Source organism: Malaclemys terrapin, chromosome 11 (assembly GCF_027887155.1).
Source record: "Malaclemys terrapin pileata isolate rMalTer1 chromosome 11, rMalTer1.hap1, whole genome shotgun sequence".
Taxonomy (NCBI): domain Eukaryota; kingdom Metazoa; phylum Chordata; order Testudines; family Emydidae; genus Malaclemys; species Malaclemys terrapin.
Genome location: NC_071515.1, coordinates 75,697,357 through 75,717,434, shown reverse-complemented (window position 1 = coordinate 75,717,434; position 20,078 = coordinate 75,697,357). Strand labels below are relative to the sequence as shown.

The 20,078-nt window shown below is 47.0% G+C and overlaps 1 protein-coding gene across 1 annotated transcript in view; it reads left to right on the top strand.

The window, feature by feature from the left end:
- Positions 1–20,078, top strand: part of MARCHF4 (membrane associated ring-CH-type finger 4) — a 154,826-nt gene that overhangs the window by 108,718 nt on the left and 26,030 nt on the right. The window contains exon 2 of the mRNA XM_054044350.1: positions 12,288–12,443. Within this exon, the coding sequence (XP_053900325.1) occupies positions 12,288–12,443 (156 nt within the window). The remainder of the gene's footprint in view (positions 1–12,287; positions 12,444–20,078) is intronic.

Here is a 20,078-nt window from a genome sequence, read left to right as displayed (position 1 = left end):
AGCAAGGCCATAACCGGATCCCTTTCTCCCAATGGTCTTGTCTGTTCAGCCTGGGTATTTCTGACTCGGTTTTCTGCTAGCACTGTGCCGGAGAAAGAGGGAAGTAGTCTAGAGGGGCATGTCTTTGTGTGCCAGGTATGTGTTTACGAAACGCTATAAAACCAGGTTGGAACCCACTTTACATACTCTCTGCTGAAAGAACTCGGTTGTCCTAGCGCGCTGCTGAGCAACGGAAACAATTGTCTGGAATTTAATTTCCTCCCTGCTCTTTTATGGGCTGTATTGTTTTGCCGCTGTAGCCTGATGTGCTCGTTAGAAACCGCAGGTCTCTCCTCATCTGCGAGCAAAATAATATCCCCAGCTCAGGTCTGCTGTGACTCACTGACAATGCTGCTGTGCGTAACTGCATAGCTTTTCTCTCCACGGGCTCTGTTTGTTCTGCACTCAGGGCCAGCTTTCTGTCCTGCAGGACCCCACCCAAGCAGAACTCAGGCAGGCTATCTGGTCTTGCTTCTGCCCGGGGGCCCAACAGGTGTGAGGGAAAACTGCGAGTACTCTCCTTAAACGCCTTTTACAATCCCAAACTCTGCCCACAATCTCACAGTAACTGGATGTTTCTGCTGATGTGGTCAGCAGTTAACTTTTTCACAGTATTGATATTTTGAGTGTCATTGTTACACTCCAGAGTTAACCGCTGCCTGAGTTGATTGGGGAATAGTTCACACAGCTCACAGCTATCTGTCTGCAGACTCAGGAAGATAGCCCCGCATCAGGTCACATTCAGGTTATTTTCACAGCCAGAAGGGCTAGAAACTTTCTTTTTTAAATGAGAGCCTAAAATCTGCATCAGTTGATGGGAGCCTTGGCGGCGCGCTCAGTACAGAATGCCTCTGAGTGCTGGATCTGCCCGAAGATGGAGGGTGGTTTAGACTCTGGGTTGGCTCCCTCTCCATCCTATGTTTGAATTGGATTCAATGCTTAACTACAGAGAATCTGGCTTAGAGGCCTAAGGCTGAATGACCATTTAGCTTGGGACCAGGAAGGAATATCCCATGACAAACTGGTATCACCTTCCCCTGCAGAGTTCAATGGGGAGATCATTCATTATGATCAGGTGTTTGTGTCCCTGTGAGCCCTATGGCATTGAGAGACCCTTCCCTCTTTCTCCTGCTTTCCATTGTGCTTGGACTTTTTTTCCCATTTGCTCACCATCCTTTAGGCTCCTGTCCTGCTGGGGGGATCCCTCCCCAGAGGTCCCCCAGCATCTCTGGGGTGGATACTGGCTGGTATATTGCAGGTTTGAGGCTGAGGGATTGCTCTGATGAAGGTTTTGTTCCTTCAGGCCTCTGTTTGAACCATCTGTCCCAAGCCGCTACCCACCTTCCGCTCTCCTCGAATACCCTCTCCATGTTGTCATTTACCTCCGATGCGGAAGCGTTTAGGGATAGGGACTCTGTCTACAGTACAGTGCTGGGTCACTGTGGCAAGTGGATTTAATGCTGGTGAAAGGCAGCCCCAGACACCGAAGTCTCCCTACATCACCGGCCTAGCTTCCCCACCCCAGCAATGTGCTTTGAGCCTGCCCTGGTGGGTCCAGCCCTAGAGAAGAGGGAGGGATTTGGAAACGGGGAAGCATTCAGTTCTTGGCCCCCTCTGCGGCCTCTCAGCCCTGTTCATGTTTGCCAGCCAGAGGAGGGGCACAAGAGTGGCTCTGGTTCCCAGTGCTTGGCGCTCCCTGGCCCCGGCACCATCTCTGTGGCAATCCCAGCCTCTCCTGCCCTGTGTTGCTCAGTGATTGAGCTTCAGGCCAGAGCTCTGATTTCAGTCTCTACAGGTCGGGTGCATCCCCTGAAAGCAGCGGGCATTGGCTGCAAACAGCAAAAGTTTGCTTTGTCCTAGAGAGCACTTCTTGTGAGGGTTTGGTGGCTGGACTGTCAGAGGCTCCTATGGGATGTGGATTAAAATAAATTGGTGGCAAGGAGACAGCAGTGTGGGGGAGTCGTTCTGTGCCAGGGTGCGACGAGGACAGTTGGCGTTGCACAGATTGCCGGATGATCTGCTTTCTCAGCTCTTTCCTTACCCATCCTTTGATGCTCGGGTTTTTTTCTTTCTTCCTCCTTCTGGACATTCTGGCTCCGTTCCTTCAGTCTCAAAGGCGGTTCTGAATCCCAGCTGAGCCGCTTGAAGAGCTGGGGAATTCTCTCCTTAGATAACCCTTTCTCACTCCTAAATGTACCATCCTCAAGGGGGTAAGGCGGCACATGGACCCGTTCTCACCTCCTTTCTAGTGACAGCTGAGCTGTCAATCGGGTTGTGACGTTATTGACATAAACTGGGACCATATAGATCATTGTTGCAACCAAGGTCCTGTAGTGGCACCCAAATCTTGTATAAAGGGGGTCAAATGGGGTGTCTAGGACAAGGTTATGGTTTACTGGTTATGATTATGCTGTCTATATGTGTGTATCAGTTTTGTAGTCGAAGTTATGAATATTGGCTCTATACTGTCTGTATGGCAAATTTATGCTATGCTTCTGGGTGACATCCCAGACAAGCTGAGATTAGCTCTGCCTAGCCTGCTTGATGGCCCATTAAGGACCATCAGCTATACAATGGACCCATTGAGAGAAGGCAGATACGCCTTGTACCTCAGCAAAGTATGCAGGAACTGGCCCATGTGACTCCAGACTCCATTTTGCTGTAATTTTCCACAGTAAGAACAAAGAGGTGACCTTACACCTGGAAAAGACTATATAAGGCTGATGCCTGATCTCCATCTTGTCTTCAATCCTGCTTCTTACCTCTGGAGGGACTTTGCTACAAACTGAAGCTCTGAACAAAGGACTGAGGACCCATCCCAGCTGGGGATGTATTCCAGAGACTTGATTTGAACCTGCAGTTTATTCCATCGCTGCTGCAAGCCTGAACCAAGAACTTTGCCATTACTGTATGTAATTGATTCCATTTAACCAATTCTAACTCTCATCTCTATCTTTTTCCTTTTATGAATAAACCTTTAGATTTTAGATTCTAAAGGATTGGCAGTAGCGTGATTTGTGGGTAAGGTCTGACTTGTACATTGACCTGGGTCTGGGGCTTGGTCCTTTGGGATCAGGAGAACCTTTTTCTTTTACTGGGGTATTGGTTTTTATAACCATTTGTCCCCATAACGTGTGGCACTGGTGGTAATACTGGGAAACTGGAGTGTCTAAGGAGATTGCTTGTGAGACTTGCGGTTAGCCAGTGGGGTGAGACCGAAGTCTTAGTCTGGCTGGTTTGGTTTGCCTTAGAGGTGGAAAAACCCCAGCCTTGGGCTGTAACTGCCCTATTTGAGCAATTTGTCCTGAGTTGGCACTCTCAGTTGGGTTCCGCCAGAACCGCATTGTCACACGGGTGCTCGTGCTGGCTTGGGTAATGATGATCGGCTGCCGTTACATTGCACTCTGAGCTTCATTAATATGTACGTGGTCTGTCACCTTGCCTGTTTCAGCATTTGCTTCTTTCACCAATTGCAACAATGAGCAGCCTTCTGCTTCATGTGTACCTGGGCCTTTTCGGGCCTGTGGTCTGTGCTTTCTAGCAGGAATCAGTCTTTTTCATCGGACTGTACTAACTGTCTCTTCTCCCCACCTTTTGTCTTCAGTAAACAGCGCTGGTGAAGTATGCCAACCTAGCAGACTGCAAAGCTGAAGTCTTCTGTCCACAGAACAGGTGGTAACAAGCACAAGCATCCCCTGCCAGGGCACCTAACCCTTCCACGGCCAGTGCAACCTCTACTGGCTGTGTCTAGCCTTTCTGGGGGGCAGTCTCCCTCTACTACAGCTGGTGTAGATGGGCCATAAACTTTTTTTTTTTAACCCCCACGTCATGGGGGAGCTTAATTCATTCCAATTTTTTTTAAATGGCTCCGGGAATGGTCACAAAAGAAGCACAACGTGTTCAATTTTCTGAAGTGACCTCCTCCTGCCTCCGTTGCTGGTTGATGCAATGTTCACACTGCATTTGAGACACTTCACTGAAAGTGTGTGTTTAGGTTTAATAGGCAGAGAGGCAGTTACTGTATGTGCATTAAAGACAGAGTGATTATCAGTACACATTTATTGAGGCTCACCAGCTATGTAACAACATGTTTCTCTTTGCCATTGTGCTTCAGTGCTCTGTGATTATGTTCTTAATATAGAAATCTTCTGGCATTTGTTTGCCACAATAAAACTTCCCATTACATTGAAATTCAGTGTGAAGCTAAGTGTATTTAGGAGGCTTAGTTGGAGGCCTGAAGTTAAATATTTCCAGTTTACTCTTTCCAAGCCATACAATCATCACCATTGAGGTGGTTGCTTTCTTGCAGATCAAGCATCACCAAATCGGTCTCTAGCTAGATCCTTAACGTGGGCTGGTTGGATATTCAGTTTACGTCCATCACTGGCGATCTTATCGTGCCACCAAAGCTTCTGGTGCCCATGTGATCGCCAGCTGTGTAGCGGCATTCCTTAGTAAACATGCTCTGTAATTTGTTGGTCTTCCATCCTGATAATATGTCTGTACCAACAACCATCCAAAGTCGAGAGTAACTTGAGTCCTCAGATTCACATGCCGGTTCCCGCTGGAGTCAATGGAAGCTGCATGTACTTGATGACAGAATATAGCCCTGAGTGTCTAGTGCAGGGGTAGGCAACCTATGGCATGGGTGCCGAAGGTGGCACGCAAGCTGATTTTCAGTGGCACTCACACTGCCCAAGTCCTGGCCATCAGTCCGGGGGGCTCTGCATTTTAATTTAATTCTAAATGAAGCTTCTTAAACATTTTAAAAACCTTATTTACTTTACATACAACAATAGTTTAGTTCTATATTATAGACTTTTAGAACGAGACCTTCTAAAAACGTTAAAATGTATTACTGGCACGCGAAACCTTAAATTAGAGTGAATAAATGGAGACTCGGCACACCACTTCTGAAAGGTTGCCGACTCCTGGTCTAGTGACTCCTTTATATACCGCTAAATGCCTTTGTCCATCCTGAAGAGTGGATACTGACAGCAGTGCCAATGAGGGATGCTGCTTTTTATGATCTGGGCAGGAAAAACAAATCGCTCAGAAAAATCTTCAGACTTTAAGCTCCCCCACCTGAAAGCCACCAAGCGGCTCCAGTTTGCTGTGAGCAAGCAACGTGCAAGCTGAGCTCACGGGACAATCTAGGGCCAGATTTTAATGGGTGAGGCCCATATTGTAATTACATTTGCACCTGCAAATGTGTGTGGGGGGGGAGGGGGTTGGTGCCTTCACTGGACAGAACACTGTGAACATAAGTGACCGTTCTGAGCGCAGTCCCCGCTTTGCATACACCGGTGCCCACTGGCCTGCACCGATGTGGTCTTTGTACTCACAAACATGGTTGTGTCTAATTTGCTGGAGATCATTTAGGAGGCCATTTTTAGAAGTGTGGCCCTTAGAGCTTCAAAACTGTTTTTTGCCTAACAACGTTGTTGCATCATGCCATGGCCACTTCCAATCATTGTTTTGAAATACCAGCATCACAAGGGAACACAGACATAGCAATCTTATGATGCAGGGACATTCTGACAGGCCCAGATTATTGATTATTTGGAGGGGAGGGATAGCTCGGTGGTTTGAGCATTGGCCTACTAAATACAGCGTTGTGAGCTCAATCCTTGAGGGGGCTATTTAGGGAACTGGGGTAAAAATCTGTCTAGGGATTGGTCATGCTTTGAGCAGGGAGTTGGACTAGATGAGGTCCCTTCCAACCTTGATATTCTATGATTTCAAACACCCATCTATGCGCTAGTATCTGAGCACTAGATTGATTAACGATGGAGGTTTCTCACTATAGACACATACAGGGGCTGTGTTGTGCCCCAGGAGCATTTTGTCCCCTGCATTTTCTATGCTGATTTACAGTGCTTGGTTACTTGCACCTGAATACCTGGTGATTTGCACTTCTTGATGTGGTATAAATTATTGTCGACTCTCCAATGTGCTGATAGAATTGAGCCATCTCTGTGTTTGGAACGTTGACTTTACAGAATCACACACCCAGAGCTTAATGTATTTATTTCCTCCGGGGTGCGCTGAAAGTAATGCAGTGACTTTTGCCCTCTCCCTTGCAATCTATTGAAAGGACAAAGGCAAGTGGAGAATAATATTTTTACGTTTTTTCCCCCTTTCTTGTGTTGCTAATTGCCCCTCCAATTTTTTTTTTTTTTTAAATCCTGCTTACATTTTTGCCAGTAACTCCATTTTTTATGCATTTCACTCTGTTTGGACTCCTCTGTTGCATTTGTTGTTTATAGTCAGTTTCACTTTCTGGTGATCCTGCACCAACCATATTGTAACTGCAGGGGAATGTTTAAACAGGAAATAAAATGGCTGACTTAATGGAGCTAGGCAGAAGCTATACTGTCCTGGTGACACCCCACCTAGAGTCCAAAGAAGAGACTGCTACAGAGAAACATCACAAATTTCACCTTGAGGTCAGTGCATGCTGGGATAGGACTTTGGGTGTTAATACTGAGTAATGTATGGATACCCCTGCAGTGTAGACATGATCAATGAAGCTCATATGTACAACCTTTGATATTGAGCTTCAGGCCTTCAATTTAAGGAGCTTCAAGTTTGTTTGTTTTTTAATATGGAGATGTACCTATCTCATAGAACTGGAAGGGACCCTGAAAGGTCACTGAGTTCAGTCCCCTGCCATCATAGCAGGACCAAGTACTGTCCCTGACAGAATTTTGCCCCAGATCCCTAAATGCCCCCTCAAGAATTGAGCTCATAACCCTGGGTTGAGCAGGCCAATGCTCAAACCACTGAGCTATCCCTCCCTCCCCTCTAGGGCCCCAGGGTGCCTGGTCTGTAAAAGGCCCTGCATACATTTGGCACTATCGAATTGGAGATGGGCCAAGGCAGCCAGGTTTTATTATTTAACCACTTCTCTTGTGGCAGCACCTAACAACCCTCACCGGGCTCATTTCCCTTGCCCGAGGCGCTGTGCAAATATTTAGCAAAAGAGAGGCCCTGCCTCAAAGAGCTTACAGATCCAAACCTGAGACTGGGGAGGGTTGGCGCCAAGTTCCACACGATCTGAATTGTTAAAGTTCGGATAAAAGCTTTAGCTTTGGGCCCATTTCGAATGCTAGATTTGATATCATGAAAATAGGGTTTCTCTGTACGTTTTGTAAAACCCTCCCCCTTTAACTGACAATGGCCCTCACATTCCTCAGCTGCTGCCCGAGTGCAGAAGGCTGCTTTCATCTTTCTGGGCTTTGGGAAGGCTGATTTAAATCCTGATTTATTTTTTTCAGAGGTGCCAAGCCTCTGCCGCTCCCATTGACTTAGACTGGGGCAGGGACTGTCTCTTCGTTTTCTGTGTTTGTACAGCATCTTGCACAATGGGGTCCTGGCCCACAAGGGCTCCTCGGAGCTACCACAATCCCAATAATAGATCATTAATAATTGACTTGAACTGGAGCTGTGGGGTGTCTCTTCGCTTCTCGAAATCTCTCCGTGGGGTTTCAGGTAAAGTTTCCAAAACTCAGACGTGTAAAGCCACTGGCCCCTTTTTGACAAATATGGCCTTAGTGATTTGCCGGAGGTCCTACACTGTGGCGGCATAGCTGGAAAGAGAACCCAGAGTCCTGACGCCCAGTTTTAGGCTCCAACAACACTGCCTAATGGTGTTTTAAATCCTCGTCTGTTACTATGCATCATGATGCACAGATTCCCCCTGGTCTTTCCCAATTAAATTCAGGACTGTAGAAAAATTAGGCCTGTCCCATGAAAATTGGGGCAGGTGACAATCCTATGCAAGACCCTTAAAAGCCAGGCTATCTGGCCACTTTTACCACTGCCAGGGAATGGAGATTGTGGTGCCAATCAAGGTCAAGTGTCTGTCTGCATTTGGAGTAGAGCAGGCAGGATTCTCAGCAGGAATGGATTCCTCCCTCCAGGAAGTTACTTTCTGCTGATGCTTCAACAGTGGTAGGAGCAGGAGAGTCATATTGCAGCTATTGATCTGTGATCGTCACCTCTCCTCTTCACAGTACTTTAAACTGAGCCATCTGCTTTGCCTGATGCTGCTTTGGCGGCTTGCGCCTGGCTTGTGTGCACAAGGATATAGACACAGTACATGGAGATATTGTAGCAACACTAGTAAAGATGTGAAAGCAGCACATGTCTCAATGGGTCACCTCGGAGTTGCCTCCATCTCTCTGTTGGCTGAGCCTCAGGACTCGGTGCCAAATTTGCCACTCGTGCAAACAGGCGTAACGCCTCTAAAGTGAACGGAGTTGAGCCCTCGTATCCTTAGCAGCCAATTCAGCTTTCAATCCTTGATACCCCCTCAATGGGGAGTTTAGACCATCATTACCATTGCCAGACCTAGTGGCTAAAAGACAGAATTTCCTTTCACACACAATAGGGTAAAATGGGTCCCCTTACCTTCAGGCCAGGGACCTCTAGTTTGATTACTCCTGGCATAGGTGTGTGTGACTTTGATTGGCAGGTGATTGCGAGAGGTGACTTTTCGAGTGATGGCCCACCCCCCACACACACACCCCGGGAAGGGTTCCACGTGCCGAATCTTGCACAAAGCTGTGGGTGCAGCCTTAGGAGAAACAGCAGGCTTAGAACAAGTTCTCTGTGGCTAGAGATCTGGAACACCCAGCCTGTCGCTTGGCGTTCCGAAAACCCTGCTGCACCTATGTAAGATCTGCAGCAGCTCTTGGTGATCTGCTCTAGCCTTCTTGAAAGCACTGATGTCGATAAGATCGTCAGGTGCCGTAAGATGACACAGTTTCATTGACTTCAGTGGAGTGATGCAGATTTATATCAGCTGAGGAGCTGGGCCATATGTGCGGAAATAAAAGTAGGAAAATATCCTGGAGCTACATCTACTCATCTCTCCCTCAACAGGGATATGACTCAATCCAGGGACCTGATTCTCCTTTTAATTTACATCAGGTTTACCTCTGTAATTCCACCGCCTCCAATGGCACCATACCTGATTTATACATGTGTATATATGAGAGGAGAATCAGTCCAAAACCCTCTTGATTCCTTGCAAGCCAGACCAAATCCACACTGAACTTGTGAATGTATTTGAAAATCTGTAGCTATCAGGCACTTGCCCACCAATTTGCCAAAGGAGAAGAGGAATTGTTTAGGGTGATCCACCTGGTGGAATGTAATTCAGCAAAGGAAATGAAGGCTACCGTTTCCTGACATTGAAGTGTCTTTGTTGAATAGTCTCATGAGGGAAGCAATGGAAGGTCCATTGCTGGAAGCACTGGAGAGCATGCTGTGTAGGGAATAATCTTACACTCCCCAAGAGAAACGGACACAATCTAATTTCCATCTCTAACTTCCATGAGCTGTGTCTCCTTTTTAGGAGCACTCTTGTGTGTAGCTTTTTGTAAGGGTCTCTGTGCAGAGACGTCTTCGTGCATTAATGACTGTTGATGGGTTGTTCTAGAGCTTACTGTGAAGTCTGGGATCAGACTCTTCTCTTTGCTGTATGAAGACTTTATCCCATTAATATGCCTGTGGGTTTTTAGCTTTTTACGAACACCTGCTGTGTACAGAACTGGGCCTAGCTGTATGTAAAAATAGCTGTGCACCAACCCCCAAAACATCATCATTCATACTGCTTTGGACGAGCTAGGAATGAATCAGGTTTTTGCTGGATTTGCAAAAATAGAGAAATTGGGGGGGGGGGGTTCGTACTCAGAATTTTTCACTGAATTCTCATAAGTGACAATAGCTCTCTCTGGATAGATTTACCAGTCTGAGAGGAGTTTTTTCTAGGCTGGTTCACATACATCCTTCACCTCTGGAAAGTGGAGATCAAATTTGAGAAATTTAAATGCATTCTGAGCTCTTAACTTAACCTGGGGGAAGATTATCTCTATTCAGTTCTAGTCTTTATAGGTTCTTATACCACTCTCATCACCATAGTATCTGAGCGCCTTCCAGTTGTTAAGCAATGTTAAATGATGTGACTAATCTGCCTGGTGTGGTTCCTTCTCTTTCTCGCTCATCCTCACCCCAGTGGGAGAATTGTGCATGTTACTGAGTAGTTTTTGTTTTGGTAGGGTTTTGTTTTTTGTTGGAGAAGTCAGGTCCTCAAAGAGTGACTGGACGTTGGAGCAGAATGTGGCAAAGCCACTAACAATCACATGTCAGCCAAGCACACCTCTCATCAAAGCAAAGCCACATGCCCAAACTTCCCACTGAAGTTTGTACAGCTAGTCTGAATTTTTGAAAATGAATGCTACTGCTTTCCCTCCCCCGCCACACCTCCATTTCACAATTTTGCTCTACAATAGGCATGTCTTCATGAAGGAAGTGGCCTATTTCCAAGTGAAAACCGCAATTCTGTAAATTTCTAAATTCTAACCTCCCTTTGCATGATATTCAATTTGTAATGAAAGCCAGTGACAGTCAAAATCCAGCCTGCCTTTGTAGTGTAAACAACCAGGTTGCTGAAATTTCATGGAAAATGACATTTCTGGGTCACATAATGGAGCCGAATGAAGTGATTAACATTTTGGCATTAGACTTCATAAAAACAAGTATCACTCTTGCCAGCTCTGCTCCCAACCTCCAGGAGGCCTTTGCACCTGATCCTTATGAAACCTGTGGGAGTTTTTTCCATTGAACTTCAATGGGAGTGGATCCTGGCCTTTAAAGTGGGACAAAGACGCGACCAGGGATGGAAGACTTGTCTGTGTCCTAGTCTCATATTGCTATCTCAGCCTTTCTGCTGCATACGTACAGTGATAAAAGAGGAGAGGCCAACAGGTCCGTGGGGGATGGAGGTAAATCTGGGTCTTTAATAGGAAGCCTCATGCCTCCTGAGTTGGGGCATGGCTGAGAGATGCAACTCAGCCTTTCCCTGTCTTCCAGGAGACTCATAGATTCATAGATTCTAGGACTGGAAGGGACCTCGAGAGGTCATCGAGTCCAGTCCCCTGCCCGCATGGCAGGACCAAATACTGCCTAGACCATCCCTGATAGACATTTATCTAACCTACTCTTAAATATCTCCAGAGACGGAGATTCCACAACCTCCCTAGGCAATTTGTTCCAGTGTTTAACCACCCTGACAGTTAGGAACTTTTTCCTAATGTCCAATCTAGACCTCCCTTGCTGCAGTTTAAACCCATTGTTTCTGGTTCTATCCTTAGAGGCTAAGGTGAACAAGTTCTCTCCCTCCTCCTTATGACACCCTTTTTTACAATCTAACCCTGCCTTTTAAAAAGCCTTTAACCCTCTGAACAAAGCTAAACATCGAGCAGGAGTTCAAAATGTGGCATTTAAACAGTCAGAGGCGGGGGTTGCAATTTAATGGCTTCCCTCTAACGATTGGATGAAGTGAGCCGCTATCGCTAAGCTTATGGATGTAGTGGTGAATTTACCAAGCTATGTGGCGGGTGGGGCTGATCCCTTTCAAATGGTTCAAAATAATACACTTGCTTGGCAACCCCATTTAAGTTGCGTGCCTGAAAAAATCCGATGACCCAAGGAAGGTATTCCATGCTTGGGAATTGACCAGTACGTAGATTGTGTGTCAGGCCATAATCTCGGCTTCCATCTTGTTTGTTCCAAGTATGGAAGTAGCAGGATCCCCGGGTTGTCTGATGTCTGGGTTTTCAAATGAGCTGTCCTGTTGGACTGCATTGGTAATGGAATTTTGAACCCTTTCCCCTGCAGGCTATGAGTACAAATGGGGAGTGACCAGAGATGGGCCCATGCCACAACATTTTTGATTTGGGTTCAAATTTTGAAAATTTGCAATGGGGACTTTGGTTTGGGTCTGTCTCTGGTAAATCATTTACTATCTTCAGTGGTCCATGTGACATAAGCTGATGCTGGTCTCAGTCCAGGGGCCAGAGTCTACTTCACCAGAACCACCGCCATGTCCAGCACTAATTAGACCCCACACTGGCAGTCCCAGCAGATAGACCAAGGACTGACTGGACATCAGAGATTGATCCTCTCTCAGGATTGAGGCTCCTTGGAAGGGCAATATGGATAAGTTTGCGTTGTGTTTAAATTGGCCATCAGTCCCCAGGACAGTCTGTCCAGCACCTTTCAACAGCAGAGAACTTTATTAATAAAATAAAAACCAATCGAAGAACTAATAATGGACTACTTTGGCCAAAACTCCTGAGCCAGGACTCTTCAATTGCAAAGGGGAACCGCAGCCGACTCGCCTTCAGACCTGTTTGGAGGAGGTAACCCTTGCTGACCATCTGTCTGTCTCTTTCCAGGGGGAGTTGTTGAGCCCGTGTCGATGTGATGGATCGGTGAAATGCACGCACCAGCCTTGTCTGATCAAATGGATCAGCGAGAGAGGCTGCTGGAGCTGCGAGCTGTGTTACTACAAGTATCACGTCATTGCCATAAGCACAAAGAACCCTCTGCAGGTAAAGGTACTAGAGACATTTCAAAGTTTTCTTTTCTGTTGTTATCAGTAGGTCTGTGTGGCTCTCCCTGCACTGCATAGAGGGATGTATGGATGGGCTCTTTACAAAGTGGAGGAGGGCTGGTTCAACCCCCCCCCAGGAATCTGTTCTTGCTGCCCCCTGGCATCTCCAGAACCCATTCTTCTCGGTCTAACTTCCAAGGGAGAGCAGAACTGGTGCCTAGGATTTAAGAGGGATTTAAATAAAGTACATGGGACTCGTGTGGCCATTACAGGAGTGAATTCTACCCTGGAAGGAGTTCTCCTTGCTCCATGGCTTCTGACACTTGATTTTTACATGCATTGGGCTCAGGTTGTCAGCACTTTCATCACAAACCCAGAGCCCCAGGAGTTTAATTTCTTGGCTCAGTTACCTTGGTCCAGACTGAAACTCGAGAGGGTGGACTTGGACAAAACTGTACGGTATTTTTTAAAGCTGTTTTGCATGTGCCTGAATGTTGCAGGTATCTCAGATCAGAGGCTGATGTTAGGGTCCTGTAACAACACAGATAGTAACGCTTTGTGCTGGCATTGTGGTAGTACCTTTCCTCTGAGGAGCTCCAAACACTCCGTAAAGCTCAGAGACACAAGTTAAAGATTTAGACCCGGATCCTCAGCTGGTATAAATTGGTGTAGCTTCTTTGAAGTGAAAGAGACAAGTGCCCATTCCCCAAGCTTCAGAAACACTGCGCTTTTGAAAATCTGGCCTTATTAAACTCTAGGCAGCTGTTGCCACGAACATAAAAAATGACCAGGCGATGGCAAGAAAATAACAGAGCTTAGAGCTGTGTGAAATGATCGCAAAGGAAAGTGGAAACCATGAAAAATGTGAGGCATCCAAGTGTTTGTTTGGACTTCACAAACATGCTGGAAACGTTGAGACTTTTTGCTTATAAATAGGAGCAATTTGAATTAAATACAACATATCATAGGGTTAGAAGGGACCACAAGGGTCATCTAGTCTAACCCCCTGTCAAGATGAGGATATACATTCACAACTGAAGGCCCGAAGAACTATATATACTGTGCATACTCACATATACATCCCACTAGCCTGAAATACATACACATCACTCCATAGCAACATACACGCTTTCATACCCCCATAAAACAGACACACACATTCAAATAGTCACTCGCATAGATGCACACAGAAGCCCAAATATTGAGGTCCATACATGATTTCATGCACACAGATGTCTACATACACACGCATGGGCCATACAGTAAAAGAACAAGATCAAACCCTACAGCTGTTGATTTGTGCGTGCTAATTGCTATCTGGAATTTACATGCCTTTGTCCTTAGCTTAAAGCTCTGACTTTCCCAAGCTTCAATGTTTAGGTACGGTTCTGTAGAAAGCCAAGGAGCTCTGAAGTCCTCTGTTTATCCAGAGAACAGGCATAACACAGGCAGTGACAATGTGAGCTCTCACTACCCTGCCAATGTGCATCAATTTTGACTTGGAGGGTCCACTGCTCTGCTCCCCACAGCCCATTTTGTCCTTGGCCTCTCTGCTAAGATGCCAGTTTTGTGGCCTGGACATCGATCCATTAGGCCTGGACTGAGACCCACCCACTCATTTCACACAGGCCACCAAATGAAATGGCTTTTGACCACTGGGATGGATTTGAACCAGTGACCTGGAGGTGACATAGCCTCGTGGCCCACTACCAACATCCCGAGTCACCGGGGCCCATTTTAAACCCAGGCATAGCCTTAGGCAACCTGCGGGTACTGTTTTCCTATGGCAAAAACTGTATCAAATCGGTGAGTGTACTTTGCATTTGTGTGCATGTGTATTTCAGCAGATCCTCTGTGTGTGTGTGTATTTCATTGCATACTGTATGTACTCAAGAGTATATGCTGAATTGCACAGTGTACTCCATGTATTTCAATGTGCGTGTGTGGGTGTAGTTGGATGGGAGAGCTGCATAGATGGTAGGCGCATGTGGAGAGTTGTGTTAGGGGCAGAGAAGCTACAGCAAGGGAGCAGAGCTCATATTTAATTAGCCAGATTCCTTACGACCTCGGAGCTGCTATGATGCTTCCGTATCAGACAGCATCTTGTATGCACCGCTTTTAAATGACCCCTCTGGCACTGGCTGCTGGGATTTCCCAGCGTTAAGTGAGAATGCCTTAGAGCTGCAAACCTACCAAGGCCAGGGGATTAAAGTCAGAGAGAGTGAAACTCAAGTCTCCAATCCAACCTGCCAGGTGGTAGCTGCTTAATCAGTGAGCAACAGAGGCGCTTCCAGGAGCTCAGAGCGGCTGGGTGGCCTGTTACCCTCACATCAGTGAACCTGGTAATCCCCAGTGATGGGTAAAGCAACCCTAGGACGAGCAGGTAGCTTTAATCCGTTCCCTACTGGGGTCTGTTGCAACATTTATGCAGGGTTATATTGTGGATGGGATCTTTAGTGTCTACAAGGTCTGAACACACAGGGTATGTGAAACATAGGGCAGCATTGCAGGCGTGTTTTGCACTACATATCTGCCACATGGGGCATCCCCAAAGTGGTTAGTTGTGGAGCCTGATTCTGCTCCCATTGACATTGCTGTTTAACTCCTTTGTCTCAGGGGAGTCACTCCTGATTTACATTAACTGTATCTAAGAGCAGAATCAGACTCTTTGTTTTTAGCAAAAATAAAAAAACAGACTCCCAGATCCAAAAGCTTCTGAGTTTTGGGGAAGTTAAAATCCATCCACAGATGTCTCTGGTGCCCCCTCTGCATAATGGGTCGCCTGACCCCTGTTCAGAACACCCAAACATTTGGGGAGTGTTCGAATTAAGATTCTGGTCCTGATTCTCCTCTCACTGGCACTGGTGTCATTCAGAAGTAACAATGCTGGAGTAAATGAATATTTGCTCAATGTCTGCCCTTCATCAGGGGGACTGCGTCCACATCAAATGTATCTGAAACCCGGGAGTCTCCCAACCCCAGACCTAACTCCTGGGCAAAAACCCAACGGCGAGGAGATTGCTGGAAGTGGCAAGGAGAGCCGCAAAGGAGTTACTTCCTCTGTGGCAAACAGCTCGTCATCCCATTCACTAAAGAACCAGACAAGAAAACACACCACCCACCACAAGCTGCAGAAGGAGGGTTATAGAGGCCCTGGGAGAGCAGTAACATGCTTTCTGCATGTCTGACAGGACATCAGCAGTGCTGCAAGTGACCAGCTGTGTATCGCCAGGAAAATCTCCAACTATTTGTATTTCTCCCGGAATCTGAAAATGGATCTGTTCAATAGCGAGGCCCTGGATCCTCATAATTATAAAGGAACTTGTCAAATCCTGTAGTAAACTAACCTGGCTGAGGCTGGGGTGGGAGAGCTCAGTGCAGGAAATAGACAATCCTTCCTCGGAAGCAATGTTCTCCGTTAGAGGCGTATAGATTTTCTTTGGCTAATTATATGGCCTGATTCTGCTCTTCCTAACAGATGTTTGTAAATCCAGAGATCACTGGAGTCAAACCGATATGAGAATCAGACTAAGCATAGAGACTCTATGGGTGCTCCGGGGCTGGAGCACCCACAGGAACAAATTTAGGTGCTCAGCACCCACCAGCCATCAGCTGTTTGGTGGCTGGGGGGAGTGGCCTGGGGGAGAGCAGAGAGCAGTGACCGGATGGCGGGCGGAGGCCTTGGGGGAGGGGGAGGGGGCGGAGTGGGGGTGGGGCCTCAGAGTGGAGCATCCCCGGGGAAAAATAAAAGTCAGCACTTAAGAAACTAAGCATTAATATCATTTAGTTGGTATTGCAGTGGTAATAGCCTCGGACACCGGCAGAGATCAGGGCCACATTGTACTTGGGGCTGCACAGACTCGCAACAGGAAAACAGTCTCTGCCCCAAGCACATAACGTGGGGTTATGACATTGTACAAAAGACGATGAATGAGATAAACGAGGGGCAAGGAGGAGAGGGAGCAGGAAGATATTGGTTGGGATAGTAGGCAGTAGACTCAGCCTGCCACCTTCCTGGTCAGTTTACATTAAGGTTAATTAAAAATTTCAGCTCTGGATCGGATATTAACGTTCAGAGGTATTTTGGATCTGAAGGTTTTGTAATTTCGGTAAAACGACGGCACAAATATTAAGAGGGAAAACTCAATCCGAACTCTGCATTACTGTCTAGGTTAGTTGTCAGCGTAGATTAGTGATGGGATGGGGTTTGACAGAGGTGGCCTTCGAGGAACGATTTGAAGAAGAGTGTTTTCTCCAATGTGTGGGGCACTTTGGCCATCCATTGTATAATTGTGCCTCAGCATCCTGTGACAAACAGTGAAGTGGGAGTTCGCAAGGGTCTTGCAAAGAACCCTTTATTTGATGCTTTCTGTTACAGCAGCGCTCATAGATCTGCTCTTAATGGTACGGGTCCTGGGATCATCTGAAGAGCTTTACTCAACAGGAAGTTATACCTCTGGAGATCCTAGTGGAATGGAAAGAGAGTTATCATCTAGGCACCAAACAGACTACGGACATGGTTTTGTTCTAGTTCTGACTTAATTGTTTTCTCACAATTTCATGCATGAGTTTAGTGCTGGTGAACAGTGCCAACTAGCCAGCCCAGGAGAAGGAAGCGTTCCTGTTAGCCACACAACAGAGAGCAGCAGTACAAGTTTCCCCACTGTGACCTGTAACCCTGAGCTGCAGGGAACATATCACAAGTGAGTTCAATCTGCACAGCCATCCAGCCATTGGTTTTAGTGTAGGAATGGAACCAGGCAGTGTTGACTGGAGGAGGAGAATGGCTGGTGATTCTCTAGAAGTCCTCAGCCCGTCCTCACCACCTTGGTATCTGAACACCTTCCAACCATTAAGTGATGTGACTAACCCCTCTCTCTCTTGTGTGGTTGGTTTTTTCTCTCCTCCTCCTCTCTCCTGTGGGAGAACTGTGTGTGCATGGTGTGGTTTGTTTTGGTAGGGCTGTTATTGTTTGGGACTTTGGGTGGGTTTTTAAATGCACACGCTGCTCTGGGTTAGGGAAGGCAAGGTCAAAGACACGAACCTGGTGCCGAAGATGATGAGGTTTGTGATAGTCTTTAGTTCCTGGGGAGCGCATGCTGCAGCCTGGGACCAGCCCCTAAGCAAGCTCTATCTTCTGCATAGAGGCTCTTTGCTCTGATGAGCTGACACTGTCCAACTCACTTTGATTAGCACCAGACAGCCAAGAGATGACGGCAAAGTTTGGCCGTTGGCTCTCCGTGCCAGATGCGAACCAGTGACCTCTGGTAGCAAAGGGAGAGATATTCTAGCCTCTGGAGCCATCCAGTCTCTCTCTCGACTGAGTGATCTGGATTTCGGCGTGAGCTTTTTTAACCTCTTGACAACTGACATTTAAAAGACACTCTTTTGCGGGGGGGACAGCTGGCTTAGAGGGCTGGTAATGGAACACAACTTCACTTCTAGGTCATGGGTGCAAATTCAGCCCAGGGCCATCAGTGACCAAAAGCAATTACCATTGACTGGCATGTGTGAAGTGAGGTGGTAGCTCTCAGTGCAATACCCAGTGGGCAGGTGACCCCAGCAGAAAAATCCTCACAGCTGACTCAGCGGAGGAGCCCAGCATTAAATGGGCCAGGAGGACCGACCGCCCCTCTCCCCTTTGGAGATAGCTAGGGATGGGGTTTGTTGACCTGTGGCCCTGGATGGGGGAAGGTGGCCCTGCGGTGCTGGTCTCCGTTCTGCAGAGACCTTTGACTCGCCAGCATTGTCAATACAGCCTCATTCAGGTGCACTCATTCTTAAAAGAGCAGGCAGCCGTTAGTCCCATCCTTCCTGCCAAGTGCTGAATTCCGGCTACTCCGTTTCCTGTATAACCGAGAACTCTACACTTAATTACACTGCTGCAAATTCCACTGACATTTCCTGGACCTGTATCTCAGGGCTCAATCTGGCCTGTCTACCGCAGAGCAGGGAGTAGAGAATACGTTGCCGCAGCCTATTTCATGGGTGTGTGATAGCCTCCCCTGCTTTGCAGGGAAAGCTTGGGACCCTGACCCCGAGTCTCGTTCGATAACTCAAGGAAGCATCTGGCAATTTCAACATTCAGTCTTACACTGGAGCAGTAGGATGCTGCGGTGAGCTACACCAGCGTAAATTCTAGTAGCTCCATTGAAGTCAGTGGATCTAAGGTGGATTTACAGTGGTGTCCTGGATCAGAATCTGGCCCTAGCGATATTTGTAATGTGGCGTCTAGTATTCTCCTCCTAGGAGGAGGAGAAGCCAGGTACCCACAAGGCTGGGAGGACCACAGCCACCATTTCCAGGAGGAAACATAGGGTAGTAGTGGTTGGTGACTTTCTTCTAAGGGGGACGGAGGCACCCATCTGTTGCCCGGACATGGCATCCCGGGAGGTATGCTACCTGCCCGGGGCCCATATCTGAGAAGTTACAGAGGGATTGTCGAGGATCATCCGGCCCTCTGACTACTACCCCATGCTACCCATCCATGTGGCACTAATGATACTGCGAGGTATGACCCTCAGCAGATCAGAAGTGACTACAGGGCTCTGGGAGTAAGGGTGAAGGAGTTCAGAGCGCAGGTGATCTTTTCAATCCTTCTGGTGAAGGGTAGGGGCCCAGGCAGAGACAGATGCATCCTGGAGATGAATGCCTGGCTGCAAGGATGCTGTCGCCACGAGAGCTTCAGCTTCCTTGACCATGGGATGCTGTTCCAGGAAGAAGGACTGCTAAGCAGAGATGGGGTCCACCTATCGAGGAAGGGGAAGAGCATATTTGGATACAGACTGGCTAACCTAGTGAGGAGGACTTTAAACTAGGTTCGAAGGGGGCAGGTGACCAAAGCCCACAGGTAAGTCAAGGACATGGAGATCTGGGAGAAGGTTTGGAATTTGGGGGGAGCATGGGCTGTTATAGCAGGGATAAAGGAGAGACAAGACAAAACAGCGGGGGAGGAATCAAATCAGTATCTTAGATGTCTGTATACTAATGTGAGAAGTATGGGGAATAAGCAGGAAGAACTCAAAATGCTAGTAAATAAACACAATTATAACATAGTTGGCATCACAGAGACTTGGTCGGATAATAGACATGACTGGAATATTTGAATAGGGGAGTACAGCTTGCTCAGGAAGGATAGGCAGGGGGAAAAGGAGGCGGTGTTGCCTTATATATTAAAAATGTATACACTTGGACTGAGGTTGAGATGGAAATAGGAGACAGACTTTGTTGAAAGTTTCTGGGTAAGGATAAAAGGGGTAAAAAACAAGGGTCATGTCACGGTAGGGGTTTACTACAGAGCACCAAACCAGGAAGAAGAGGTGGATGAGGATTTTTTTAAACAGCTAACAAAATCATCCCAAGCACAGGACTTGGTGGTGATGGAGGACTTCAACTACCCAGACATCTGTTGGGGAGATAACATAGCATGGCACAGATTATCTAACAAGTTCTTGGAATGTTTTGGAGACATTTTTTTTATTTCAGAAGGTGGAGAAAGCTGCTAGGGGAGAGGCTGTTCTAGATTTGATTTTGACAAAAAACTGGTTGAGAATTTGAAAGTAGAAGGCATCTTGGGTGAAAGTAATCACGAAATGATAGAGTTCATGATTCTAAGGAATGTTTGGAAGGAGAA